Source organism: Balaenoptera borealis (assembly GCF_965194805.1).
Source record: "Balaenoptera borealis genome assembly, chromosome: 10".
Classification (NCBI taxonomy): Eukaryota; Metazoa; Chordata; class Mammalia; order Artiodactyla; family Balaenopteridae; genus Balaenoptera; species Balaenoptera borealis.
In genome coordinates, this window is record NC_138874.1 from 92,041,911 (window position 1) to 92,056,610 (window position 14,700).

Here is a 14,700-nt window from a genome sequence, read left to right on the forward strand (position 1 = left end):
CATGAAATATAACTGACCATTTCATCATGATTAGCAAGCAAATATCCCCTCACACCTTCCTTCCATGATGAGAAAATAGAAAACAGTAAGACAGTAGCACTGATGCTCTAAAAAGAAATACCTATTCCCTCTTTATAGCCAGATGAAATTAACACAATAGCTCTCTACTCTCTGTTCTAAATATCTACTAAAAGTAAGGCCACCAAAGGCAAGTAATTAAAACAATACACAAGGATCCAGATACTCACATTGAGCGTGGCTTCATCATCCACAATAGACAGCTTCACAATATAAGGATTCACAGACTATTAAACAAGAGAAGAGACTCCAGGTGAGTGTGACCTAGTTAAGAACCCATTAGCTATTTAACAAAGTGTTAACAAAAATGCTTCCATAAGGTGCTCTCTCTAGCGTGATGCTCCTAAAACCTATGCCCAACTATCTTGCCAGGTGACTTCCTCCATTTCCAGTAAATCTCTCAGCGTGCATGGGCATTCACCAAGCATGTACAGATACATACACACATACACACACACACACACACACACCAGTTCTATTCTACCCGCATTTTCCTCTAGACTGAATCAGCTCAGGTCTATGTCTGCCACTTCTCCCATCTTTCCCTCTTATTTGTTTCTAAGAAGTAAGTGAATGCTCCACAACACTCACTTTGTCCTATCCTGCCAATAATTTACTGAGTCCATAGGGACAGCTGTCTTTTGGGGAACATAAAAGCTCCCTTGCCATAAGGCACAAATTTATATGTTGCTAACTTACACTCTCATCCCAAAGGCTCCCTAACCATTCCACAAACTATATCCAAGGACTGATTCACCCACCCGTAAAACAGAGCCACCTTGGGGGTGGAAAGTGGCAGCTGCTTAACAGCCAGAGAGGCCATTTATAGATCCAATACCCAAATAACACTGCAGGGGAACTGAAAAAAAAGATGTAATTACCCAAACTACAATCTGGTCAGGACACTGGGATTTAATGATTGTCCCATCACTTAAAATATTGGAAGATTTCTTGAGTTTTTCCAGATTCAATCTCAGCTGGGCAGCATATGGAAATAGATATATATTTAAACTCATTAAGCAACTGGGCCATCTCCTACCAGTGGGATGAGAACCAATGACGTGCTCACCTTGAAAACAACCCCTGTGTAGTATGTGAGGAAAGACCTACTAAAGATCAGGCACCAATTCTAACCCAGGGGAAGCTAGAAACAATAGTTCTCAGATGGGCAGTTTTTACAGCAACCAAGAAAACATTACTGAGAAACTTGGAAACCCAACTGAAAGGCTAACTCCCCGCCCCACAGACTTTATTAATCAAGTTTCTGAGGGCATCTTTCGAATGCCAACTGGAAATACAGAAGGAGAAGCTTTGTTTTTTTAACAGCCCAAATGTTTATAAGGTTTTCTACAATACAATTCAAGGAGGTAAAACTCACTCCATTCGTTACTTGATCTGACAGAGGAAGGCTCTCAATACTTCTTCCTATAACCAGCAGTCAAATCCTGCTGACGCTACAGACTTCAGACAACATCCAAAGCAAGTGGATCCTTGGAACTGAAAATCAGCAGTAGGCTGACCTTGAGATGCCATCAAATGAGAACAACAGTAGAAAGAACAGGCCACTGTCTCTTGGTATAATTTTTGAAAAGTCCTAGTTACCTTCCCAAAAGTAGACTGTCTTAAGTAATAATAAGGACCATCTGATTACCAAGAACAGCCTATGCATTAGCAACAGCTGAGGAAAAGGCAAGGTGGCTAAAATCAAGGGTTTGAGTTCTAGATCCTTGACTTATTAATTGGGACAAGTTAGGCGCGTTAATAAACCTAAGCTCAATTTTCTCATCTGTAAAACTGGGAAAAATATTTTCTTCCTTGGGGTTGCTACGAGACTTAAATCAAGTAAAATCCTTAGCACAGTATCTGGCATATGATAAGGGCTCAATTATTGGTAGCTATATTTTTTTTCCTTTGACATTTTTATCACAGTCAAAGGAAGATCTGTAGGGAAAAAAGAGAGAGAGAAAGAAAAACTTACAACCGGACATAATAAACAATTTTGTAATTTCTGGGAAACATCATGTTCAGGGCAGCAGTTGGGGGCTGAGTCACTTCATCTCAGAAGACCTGGCCAACCCAGAAGGCCAAGATCTTAATGCTGTGAAAATTTCTATTCTATCAGACACTGATTTTCCTTAACACTATATACCTGTTGTGGTCATGTTTTAAAACTCAAGGCAATCTACTTTTCATCAGCAAGACAGAATTACAGACTCAGTCAGCCTTCACAGAATCACTCTAATAGGGTCCAGCCTTTACTTGATCTAAACCATACTTAACAAATTTAATTGCTCTTCCCTAGACTTTTTTTTTTTTTTTTTTTGGCCTCCTCTATCTCTTGAGATGAAATTACTAAAATGGAATGTATTATTTGAAGTGAGGAAGAACTACTTCCATTCCTTAAGTCCAACACCTAATTTCCCTTCTCTGTGTTTAGCTGGACACCAAGCCTCTCTGGTGCTCTCTGCACCTTTCTGGAAAGGTTACAACTTACCCCACTGGTCATGGGATCAATTGTGGTGGTAACTAGAACGCTGTTCTCCCTAGCACACCCTCTCGTATTTTGCATAAAACTTCACCAGCTTTTGGTTTTGCTATGTTCATCTGGAATTCCTCATGCTCCTGTCAAAAACCTTCCTGCTCCATGGTCACCAGGTTTCCTTAATGGTTTCTGGTGAGCGACTTATATCAAAAGCTGCAAAGCCCAGATAAATTATGCCTACCAGCTTGCCCTCGCCTACTGTATTAATTCTTCTGGGGTTTCTGACAGACTAGAGATGCATACCCCACTCCAGAAATATGATTTTCTCCAGTTCCTTGGCCATGTCCAATTTTTCAGGCTGACATTTCAGAAAGTCTTACTGGGCTGAACCAGGGTCCAGTTCACATTTAGAGAAGCCAAGCCATTGCCTCAGAGTGGCCTGCATCCAGCAGAATGTTCCGAAAATATTCATTACTGATGATGGCTCTTTCCTTTCACACATAACTCGCTTTAACTACCTTCAGCATTTTTCCTCAGCTATTTTTCCTGCTGTTGTAATAAGGCCCCAGAGGCTATTACACATGACAGAGATCAAAATGGCTACCATGCCGGCCCCTCCAGATCACCAGCAAAACAGGCGTTGGTGATAAATTACTTATTTATTAGTAGCTCTGTACACCATTTGTCAGTTCCTCCAAGACAATGAAAGCGATCAACTCCTGGGATTTATAACACGTTAACGTTGCTCCACATATTCCAGTCCCTCTTTAAGTATTCCTTTCTCACAGCCAGCCTTTCTTTCATATCCCTATTTATAAGAATAAGCTCCATATTTTATGTTACCCATCACTTTTGACCTGGCTAGTAATCATATCAAAAATCACTAAGTGAAGATCCAGAAGCTCAAAAATGAAAACATTCCCTCCAGCTGGCCCATTTCTCATAGTATTGCTACTTATTAAATGAAGAAAGTCAAGTTGCCTCAATGCAGCTCCTGACTTCTGGGTTCAGTAAAGTACTCCTAGTGTCCAGGACCCAGTGCCAAGTGCTCCCTATTCCTACAAAGCAATCCCCAGTGAGGTCCCTGGTCTTCCCTAAGTGGCCCCCTTCCTTTTCTGTGTATTCTACCTTTTGAGGCAAATCAAGTAGATGCACCAATCCAAGTATAAATCTCTAAGTTCACCTCTTTATCTCAAAACCTATAAATCTATCCCTGACTAATTCAGAGGCAAAAAGAACTCCAGAATTAATATGGATAAGGCTCTGTCTTCAACTCCCATCAAAATCAGAAAGAGTCCCCAGACCAACAGTTGATATTTATACAAGTGGATTGATTGCATTACAGAAATCCAATATATAAGTCCAGTCTTTCAAAATAGATGCATTAGGTCAGTGGTTCCCAATCCTGGCTGATAATCACGTTCAAAAGGAGATCTTAAAAAAAAAAAAAAGCTATCTAGGTCTCACCCCCTAAGAGATTCTGATTTGGTGTGTAAAGAGTAAGGCCCAGGGACTTCCCTGGCAGTCCAGTGGTTAAGACTCCGTGCTTCCACTGCAGGGGGCATGGGTTCGATCCCTCGTCAGGGAACTAAGATCCCACATGCCACACAGTGCAGACAAATAAGTAAAAAATAAATAAAATAAAGAGTAAGGCCCAGAAATGTCTTCTTTTTAAAAAGTAACTACTGAGGGACTTCTCTGGTGGCCCAGTGGCTGCCTGCCTGCCTGCCAATGCAGGGGACACGAGTTCGATCCCTAGTCTGGGAAGATCCCACATGCCGCGGAGCAACTAAGCCCACAAGCCACAACTACTGAAGCCCGCAAGCCACAACTACTGAAGCCTGCACGCCTAGAGCTCATGCTCCGCAGCAAGAGAAGCCACCGCAACGAAGAGTAGCCCCCGTGCACCGCAACTAGAGAAGCCTGCACGCCACAACGAAGATCCCGCATGCCGCAACTAAGACCTGACACAGCCAAATAAATAAATAAATAAATAAATATTTTAAAAAAGATAACTAGATGATTCTAATGATAAGCTGGGTTTGGGAACTATTACATTAAGAGAGATTTACTCACTTTATTGGAAGTTACACCACAGGATTCCTTTAAACAGCTATATCCTCTACCCCAGGCATCTAATACAGGACTTCTGGAATTGGTTTTTCAAAATTAATCTATATACCATTTACCAAGAACATGTCTTCTACATTAAGCAAAATCCTCTAGGAGTGGCCACATTTAGGAAGATTATAGAAAGGTAACAGCTCTCCATTAAGGGACCCACTTACCTCATATTTTCTGTAGTTCACCAGCAAAGCCAAGAGGACTACAGCATCATACCCATGTTCCCTACGACTTGGCGGGTGGGAGAGTATCTGTAACCAGAACCAGAAATGGTGAGAGTGCTTGAGGAGGTGGTTTACCCAAAAAAGAAAGAGGTGACAAGGGAACTGACCTACCTGTAAAATTGCTTCAAATATGCTGTTGATCATTACATACTCCAGGATAGTGTTCTGGCTGATGTTATCTGTCACCTGAATATAATAAAAGGCTATTTAAAGTCTATACTAAGACACTCTGATATCTCATGTATATCTCCTCAACTAGTATCTAAGAGAAACAGAAATGTTAAAACATTTTACTAGATACTTAGCAGATCTTAAAGCACCCCCAAAGCCACCCGAGCCTGAATAGACAAGACACTAGAAGGGTAAGAAATTAGCAAATTAAAACTTCCTAAATCTTTGAACTTCTCATTGTTTCTCTCATACCCTCACAAAAGCATTTGCTTAACAGTTTCTTGGGTTTCATTCCCCAGATGCACAGGAAGAACTTTGTGATCCAGAAGTCTTCAAGCAGTGGCAGGGAAAGGAAACCACCTGAAGTAAATGAATAATACCCTACCCTCCCTCCCACTAGAAGGTACAGGCCAGCTTCCAGCTATAAAATCAAAGTCAGAACAAATAAAAATATTCAGAATCACAAAAACTATTTCCAAATGAGACCTGATGAGAAGGGCAAAATCTGACAATCCAGAAGAGAGCACTTCTCCAGGACTGGTACAGGTTAAAAATGTCAGCAGTTGCTCCAAAGAGCAACTTCTAGGAAGCGAAAGCCCATACAAATAACTTCCTTCTACACAAACACAACAGAGTGATGTAATGGCCCAGTAGAGATTTTTTTTTTCTCCTTTCCTTTCTAACTTTGGGCTCAAGAATTCAAATTTGCCCCTGCTGTCAATTTACACCCTTGACAAAGAAACATATAGATGAGTCACTTACAGTCACTAAGCAGAGGAGAAGTTTCAGACATAAGCTCTTCAGACTTTCAGAACCTTCTGCACAAAGCAGTGAATCCAAACTCTCCATCAAGTTCTGAGAAAGAGAACCATTAAGTATTAAACCATATCAAAGAACATCTCTACCATGTCTTTGTCAAACTCTGAGTTATGTTATGCAGGGTAATGTGAATAACATAAAATGAAGCAACCATATCATTCCCTGAGGCTTAGGCCTTGCAAGACTAGACATAAAAAAGGAAGAGTTCTAAGTCTAGCTATTTTGGGAAAAATGCTTTAGAACAACCACAAAGAAGAATAAAGAATTTACTATTCCAGTAAATGAATGTTTGCAGCCTATCACCCTCATATAAACCTCAGATTAGAATGAAATTTTTTAAAAGATTAATAACAGTTAAATAATATACAAATTAAAAACAATAAATGATAAACTAAATAAAATTAACTTCTATTAAATAAATTTTAAATAATAAATTAAACAAATGGTTAAGTTAAAGGTTAATAATAATGGTTAAACAACTAGGTATGTTTCATTATTTGATAAAGAAAGCATATCACTTGATGCAGACACACTGAACAAACAACAAAGAGATAATATCACTACTAGCTATTCACTGGCCATATGCACTATCCAACAAAGCTAGCTCATATCCATCCTGGTCGATTCTACTAGACAATGTGATTAGAGTTTAACACTTGTACTAACAACCAACTGTTTTATCCAATGTAGTCAAAAGATGAAACCTTTAGATACTACAAGGAAGAAAAAAAGAAATATTTTACATTAAAAAAAGGAGGGAAATGAACGGAGAATTAGGATGTAGCGGGACTTCCCTGGTGGTCCAGTGGTAAAGAATCCACCTTACATTGGGGACGCTGGTTCGATCCCTGGTCAGGGAACTAATATCCCACGTGCCATGGGGCAACTAAGCCTGCCCGCCACAACTACTGAGCTCTCACGTCTCAGTGAGAGAGCCCACGTGCCACAAACTACACAGCTCACGCGCTCTGGAGCCTGCGAGCCACAACTAGAGAGAGAAAACCTGCAGGCCACAACTAGAGAGAAGCCCATGCACCGCAATGAAAAATCCCACATGCTTCAACGAAGATCCCGTATGCTGCAACTAAGACCCGACGCAGCCAAAAATAAATTAAATAAATAAATAATAAATAAATAAATCTTAAAAAAAAAAAGGATTTAGTGTGCTGGAAGGTCAAGTGAAGGTTCAAAATAAGCTACTTCAGTTCAATTCAACAAATATGTAGTAAGAGTCTACTATATGCTAAATATTGTGTTTTCTAAGAAAAAAATAAGACAATGACCCTTGCTCTCAAGGTGTTTCTAGTCTAATAGGAGAGAAAAACAAATAAACAGTTTTAATGGTTACTATGACAGTAATATATATGGAGGAAGGAAATTAGCTCAGAAGTTACCTATTCCAGGACTCCTCAGGGACAGGCTGTATTTTGAAAAATCGGTAGGAATTAATTAAAACTTGAGGAGGAAAGGAATTCTAGACAGGCATTAGCATGATCAAAGACACATGAAGAATGAAACGGCCCTGGACATGCACTTGGAATACAGGCAGTTTGTTATTATAGAAGTATAAAGAGTGAGGCACAGTGATGAGAGATGCGATTTGAGAAATAAATAGAAAGAAGATCACAAAAGTTTTATAAGGCTAATGAGGGAGTTCGGTCTTTATCCTTTTAGTGATAGGAAACTAATGAAGGGTTCTAACCAAGAAAGATTTGAGTGTCAAGTTACATCACTCTGCTGTCAGTGTGGATGACAGATTTAAAGATGGTAAGGCTGGAGAGAGGGAGACAAAAGAAGACTAACCTATCAGTTTTCTGAGGATGGTTGCCATGTCTTATTTGCCTCTGTATCCCCGATGCCTGGCACAGAGGAGCATAACAAATGTTTGTCAAAAGAATGAAGGCATCACTGCAATAGTTCAGGGATAATGGGGACTTTGGCAGTAGGGGAAAAAAAGAAAAAACAGATATGAGAAGTATGAGCTGAGGTAAAATTAGCTGAACATGGTGATAGTCTGGATATGAAAGATGAGGGATAGGAAAGAGTCAAGGGTGACTCTCAGGTTTTTGGCTTGGGGAACCGGGAAGACAGGTACCCCCATTCTGACACAGAATGAATGAGGAAGAACAGAAGTAGAGAAAACAATGAGTTCCATTTTGGATATGCCAAACAAGAGGTACTTAGGTATGTGTAAGTGGGTATATTCAGCAAGTGCTTACAGAGAACAGGTCTGAGACTCAGGAGGAATTAAGGCTAAAGGTAGAGAGTTAGTAATCAGCAGTATATAGGCAGTAGTTAAAACTGTAAGAATGAAAAAGATATCTGGAATTTTACCATATATATATATATATATATATATATATATAGACTGTAAAAGGCTAGAATTAAAAACTGACTCCAGGTACTAAATCTTTGTGTATTCCTAATTGCATATTCGTAACTTTTTTTTTTAATAAATTTATTTATTTTATTTATTTTTGGCTGCGTTGGGTCTTCGTTGTTGCACATGGGCTTTCTGTAGTTGCAGTGAGTGGGGGCTACTCTTCATTGCAGTGCACGGGCTTCTCATTGCGGTGGCTTCTCCTGTTGTGGAGCACCGGCTCTAGGCGCACAGGCTTCAGTAGTTGTGGCTCGCAGGCTCTAGAGCACAGGCTCAGTAGTTGTGGCGCATGGGCTTAGTTGCTCCGCGGCATGTGGGATCTTCCTGGACCAGGGACCGAACCCATGTCCCCTGCATTGGCAGGCAGATTCTTTTTTTTTTTTTTAAAAGACACCAATTGTACTTGAACATTTGTTACTTTTTTTTTTTTTTTTTAATTTATTTTTGGCTGTGTTGGGTCTTCGTTTCTGTGCGAGGGCTTTCTCTAGTTGTGGCAAGCGGGGGCCCCTCTTCATCGCGGTGCGCAGGCCTCTCACTATCGCAGCCTCTCTTGTTGCGGAGCACAGGCTCCAGACGTGCAGGCTCAGTAGTCGTGGCTCACAGGCCCAGTTGCTCCACGGCATGTGGGATTTTCCCAGACCAGGGCTCGAACCCGTGTCCCCTGCATTAGCAGGCAGATTCTCAACCACTGCGCCACCAGGGAAGCCCCTGGCAGGCAGATTCTTAACCACTGCGCCACCAGGGAAGTCCCACATATTTGTAACTTTTAAAAAATAAACTAATCACTATAAGGATTATTTGGCATACAGATTTCTTTATTTTAAATGTAGTGAATGAGAGAAGACAGGTTCTTCAAAGTTCATATTATGAACAACATTTGCTCAAGATAGTGACAAATACTGCAAATCAGATATCTGATAAGGGACTTGTATCCAAGATATATAAAGAACTCTTACAACTCAACAATAAAAAGACAAATAATTCAATCTACAAATGGGCAAAGGATTTGAATAGACACTTCATACACACACACACACACACACACACACACACACACACACACACACACATACACATACACACATTGCTGGGGAAAATGTAAAATGGTACTGCCACTTTAGAAAACAGTTTGGAATTTCCTCAAAATGTTAAACATAGAATTACCATATGAGGGACTTCCCTGGTGGCGCAGTGGTTAAGAATCCGCCTGCCAATGCAGGGGACACAGGTTCAATCCCTGGTCTGGGAAGATCCCACATGCCGCGGGTCAACTAAGCCCATGCGCCACAACTACTAAGCCTGTGCTCTAGAGCCCAGGAGCCACAACTACTGAGCCAGTGCTCTGGAGCCTGCAAGCCACACTACTGAAGCCCGTGAGCCCTACAGCCCATGCGCTGCAACTACTGAGCCCATGAGCTGCAACTACTGAGTCTGTGTGCTGCAACTACTGAAGCCTGCATGCCTAGAGCCCAAGCTCCACAAGAGAAGCCACCGCAATGAGAAGTTCGCACACTGCAATGAAGAGTAGCCCCTGCTCGCCGCAACTAGAGAAAGCCCGCGCACAGCAACAAAAACCCAATGCAGCCAAAAATAAATTAAAAAAAAAATTCAATCATCTATGTCTGAGTCCAAATCTTCTAGTGTATCTAACTGTCTGCAGATGATCCATGAACAGCTGTCAGAAGCAGACATCCACAGGCACATCTACAGCTTATGCCTCACCTTCATGCACAGCTCCGCCTTGTCAAAGCCCATCAGCATGTTGATAATGTCAAACCCAGAGGTAGACTTATTTTTTTGATGGACTCCTCGAATGAGTGCACACAAGGTCTGCAGAGATGAGAGAAAGAATTCTTTCTAGAAAGGAAGTCTCAAAATGTAAAGGGCATTGGATCAGTAGCCTCACACTGCAACCTCAGAACCTTCTCCTTACACAGCTGACATTCAATTGCTCTATTCTCTGAGCTCCAAAACACAGTCTGGGTCTTAATATGTGCAGAATCCAGAAATGAAAAGAGGAACAGCAACTGAAACTGTTGTCATCCTCTTTTCTTATTCTTTGCTGGCCATCCACTTTTTAAAAATTACACTGCAGACAAAGACTGGAAGGTGATATTCAAAAATAAGACACAGTTCTTGAGTCTGAATCATGGGATTGGTGGAGCTTTCCTTTATTTAAAATTCGTTTTAGAATTTACATAATAGTTTATCGTTTTTAATAACTATAGAAGTCCCTATATGATAACAACCAATCAATTCAAATCTTAAAAATTCATTACAATCCCCATCCACTACTTACTAGCTGTGTGAGCCTAGACAAATTAGTTAACTTTTCAGTGCCTCATTTTTCTCAGCTATAAAATAGGAATGATAATAATAGCATTAACCTCATAGGGATGTTGTGATGGCTATGTGAATTAATACTGTAAGGCACTCACTTAGAATAATCCCTGGAACTTTGTTAAAATTCCTGGAATAGTGCCTGGAACTTAACTTTGTTACAGCTCAATAAATATCAGGTATTATAATAATGTACTATATTTTTATGGGTCACCAAGTGGCTTAATGTCAATTTATTTCCACTGGACTAAAATCAGTTTATAATTCATGCCCCCACAGTGAGCCATTGTAATTACAGGAAGTACAATTTCCAACTTTCATTTCAACTTTCAATTAACAGTCACTACAACTGTGATGCTTGAAATGTAGAATTTACTGTCCAAGGGTTAACAAAGCTACAGGATAAACATGGTCCTTCTTTCTGGGGCATCAGCTCAAGAGGTAATTTCTACAGTTTACAGATGAGAAAACTGGGGCTCACAAAGTGATCTACCCAACTTGTAAGTTAGAAACTTAAACCCAATTTACCAAAAGTTCCAATAAAATCCTTTATGCTGTCATCAGTTCTTCATATTCTAAGCTTGTCAATCACTACCCTAAATACTCAGCCCAATCTAGGCTACACTGGAGCTACAAGACTATAAACTCTAGAAATTTTGCCCATCATTCATTCAAAAAAATTTACTTCTAGAATGCTATTTGCCAGGCACTGTTCTACACACTAGGAACAAAGTATTGAATAATACTGTCTTTGCCCTCAAGAAGCCTATAATGTATCCCACCAGCTCAATGCTTGGCATGTAACAGTAATTCAAGAAATAATGAATGTAGTTCAAGAATAATGAATCTTCCTCATGATCATGCCACTTAGCATTAAGAATAGTGATTCTTAATGTTTTTAGAGTTACAGACCTTTTTGAGAATCTGACGAAAGCCCTCTCTCCAAAAGAAATGTGCATATACACATAACGTACATTTACACATAAAATATTACATATAACTTCAGGGAGTCAAGGACCTTCTCAAACCTCACATTAAGAAAATACTGTTTATTTAATTAAGAAAGTCTTCTGATTTTTGCTGTAGACTAATCAACCTTGCCAGAGTTTCCTCTCTCTTCCTGTCCTCAAGTAATAATAAAAACTCTGTCAAACATTCCGCCTTGGCATTAGATCAAATTATACAAATGGACAAGATTACTACTATAGTCATCAATTTGTTTAACCAGAAAGATGGCTAAACAAACATGACATAGATGTTTGATTACTTAAAGAAATAAAGAAAAAAAAAAAGAAAGCAAGCCTCATACATAAGGGCAACTTTAGGTTCCTCAAGTTCCAACAGATGTATTACAATTTCTTTCTCCTATTAAACAACAAGACTTCCCCAGTCTCCCAGCCTTGTACCTGCAATGCATTGACCACTCGAATTGGATGCTCCTCTCCCAGAGCCTGGATGCAGTGTTGAAATAAGCAATTAATATTGTCCTTGATCTTCATTAACTCCTCACCATCAAGAGATTCCAGCTTGCCTTCTAGGTACTCTAAATTCACCTAACAAGGAAACAATAAGGGCCTGAGTGCATTTTTACTGCAGCACCTAGAACACATGTGAAGGCAATCTCAGTTACCAGGAAAATCCACAGGTGCCACCAAGTCTTACCTTCATAAGGAAGAGCTCCTCCCAAAATCGAGGACTGCACTTACTAGGGTCCTCTGTCTGAAACCAAAAGATAAGTATATTCAATATCCCCAGCTAACACCAAAGCATTAAGAACACATTTGAAAGGGTCACTACACATAATCAACCTTACCTTTCACAATTAACTTTGAAAATGCTTGGTCGTTCCAAACAGTTATAATGGGGAACAAGTTTTTGGGGGGTTTTTCCCAAATGGAAGACATTGTGCATGGATATATATTCCCTGCACCAAAAGTTAAATGGCTCAAAGAACCTCCCTCAAATCTTTCTCTTCTTAGCAAGAAAAGAACCTAGCCATCTGAATCAGTTAGTCATATTATGATATATCCCCATTGAATTTGTATGTTGCTCAGTTTTCAAAGCCCATTCACATACATGAAATACAATGGCCCAGTGAGCCAGGTAGGGTAGATATTATCATTATCCTCCTTTTAGGAAAGAGAGTCCACAAGACTTACACAAGTGCAGGAGCCAGAACCCAGATCATCTAAGTTATACTGCCATGATTTTTACAACATCCTGCTTCTACTTGCCCTCCTGTATGCATTTAGTCCTCTGTACAGAGCCTGTAATATGCTCTTTTCTTACTTCAAATTGGTCCATAATTAGCAAAATTATGGTGCTAAAATCCAAATTTTCTTAGGAATAATTTTCAAACAGAAATTCTAGGAAGTTAGAGGCTTCTGGTTAGTGAGTGAAATAAGAAAAAGAGAACCCTTACTTTACAGGAAAGCTAATGACATAAAACCAGTATGTCAATTGCCTGCTATCACCTTACCTTAATTTGACCTTTTAAAATTACTACCAAGAACTAATGTCTTCATTAGTTAAGAACTTTTGATCAAATAAGAAAATATTATCCTAGGAATCTCCTCTGGCTTTTTAATTGAAAATGACATAAAGAAGCAACATTTCTGGCCTTCTAATAAGGTTCTCATTTAGTGAATTCTTTCTATCCCTTTCTCTCAAGTCCTGCTCCCCAAGAGGGGCCACACATTGACCCTCACACTTCTGTAATGTCATTTTGTTGTTTATATATGAAACAGGGAATTCATGGAGCTGGTATTTCCCATGCTCAAAGCTCTCTCAAGCAGGAGTCATATGTATACCAAGCTTATTACTTAACATAGAAAGAGCCCTAATAGGATCCTAATAACCACTCATTTTCTCTGTACAGCCACCTATACTGACCTGGGCAATTCTGTATTAACTGTCTGCATGTCAAACTTTGTCTCTAAGGCTTGCCAAGAATTAGATGTTTTACTTGATCAAATTATTTATCCAAGGCCATGTGGCAAAGTTGAACAAGTAAGGACTCTGGAGTCAGACACTAGGGTTCAAATCACAGCTCCTTCACTTTCTAGCTATGACTGCCAGTTTTCTCATTATCATGCTCTTTTACATGGCACATGTAAAAACATAGCCTTCTTGCAGCATTCTTGTCAGAATTAGAGCTAATGTATTTGGTGATGCATTTAGAACAATGTCAAGCACATAGTAGGAACTCAAGAATCTCCCTCAAATTTTTCTCTTCTTAGCGAGAAGTGAACCTAGCCATCTGAATCAATTAGTCATATTATGATGCATCCCCATTGTATTTGTATGTTGCTCAGTTTTCAAAGCCCATTCACATACATGAAATACAATGGCCCAGTGAGCCAGGTAGGGTAAATATTATCATTATCCTCCTTCTAGGAAAGAGAGTCCACAAGATTTACACAAGCTATGGTTAACTCCTTTTACAAGTATTACGTTTTAAATGTTTACATGTACTACTTATGACCAGGATTTCAGAAGTCAAGTACATCTGCAGGGTACCTAATCACTCTAACCTTCCCTGAAAGGGTATATTTTACAACACAGGCTTGGACCATGGTCAATAAGCAGTTCTGAAGACCCAGAGAAATCCCCTAATCTAATTGCTAATAATTCCTCAGTCTTCTCATAGAATTGGAAGATGAGATAGTCTAACTAAGCAATTGTTCTGTCCACTAACAACTAGAGATGGAATATAATAGTGCATCTTTTGAAAATATCTGAATTAGATAGAACTCTAGGGCCAAAAGGAAATTCAAGGGACATCTAGGATAGAAAGGTCCTTATGTCAAATCATAAGGGGACTTCCCTGACGGTCCGGCGGTTAAGACTCCACGCTTCAACCTCAGGGGGCACAGGTTCGATCCTTGGCCAGGGAACTAAGATCCCGCATGCCACGAGGCACAGCCAAAAAAACAAAAAAATCATAAGGAAGAAAAGTCTTATAGATATTCAGAAAAGAAGTTTCCTGAGCCTTCCTCCCTCCTTTCGATTGTTTTACCCAGCTCAAGTTGTTATAAGAACAACATAATAACAATCTATATTAATTAACACATGATCATAAT

The 14,700-nt window shown here is 39.7% G+C and overlaps 1 protein-coding gene across 9 annotated transcripts in view; it reads right to left on the reverse strand.

Annotated features, from left to right (window-relative positions):
* The window catches only part of ARMH3 (armadillo like helical domain containing 3), a 180,516-nt gene that overhangs the window by 147,553 nt on the left and 18,263 nt on the right, over nt 1-14,700 (reverse strand). For 8 of the 9 annotated variants that reach the window (XM_082408314.1, XM_082408311.1, XM_082408307.1 and 5 more), the window contains 7 exons: nt 12,281-12,337; nt 12,025-12,171; nt 10,001-10,108; nt 5,842-5,934; nt 5,020-5,094; nt 4,849-4,935; nt 249-305 (listed from right to left, as the gene is read on the reverse strand). In XM_082408314.1, coding sequence (XP_082264440.1) covers nt 249-305; nt 4,849-4,935; nt 5,020-5,094; nt 5,842-5,934; nt 10,001-10,108; nt 12,025-12,171; nt 12,281-12,337 — 624 coding nt within the window. The remainder of the gene's footprint in view (nt 1-248; nt 306-4,848; nt 4,936-5,019; nt 5,095-5,841; nt 5,935-10,000; nt 10,109-12,024; nt 12,172-12,280; nt 12,338-14,700) is intronic. The other variant, XM_082408310.1, reaches the window with a different exon arrangement.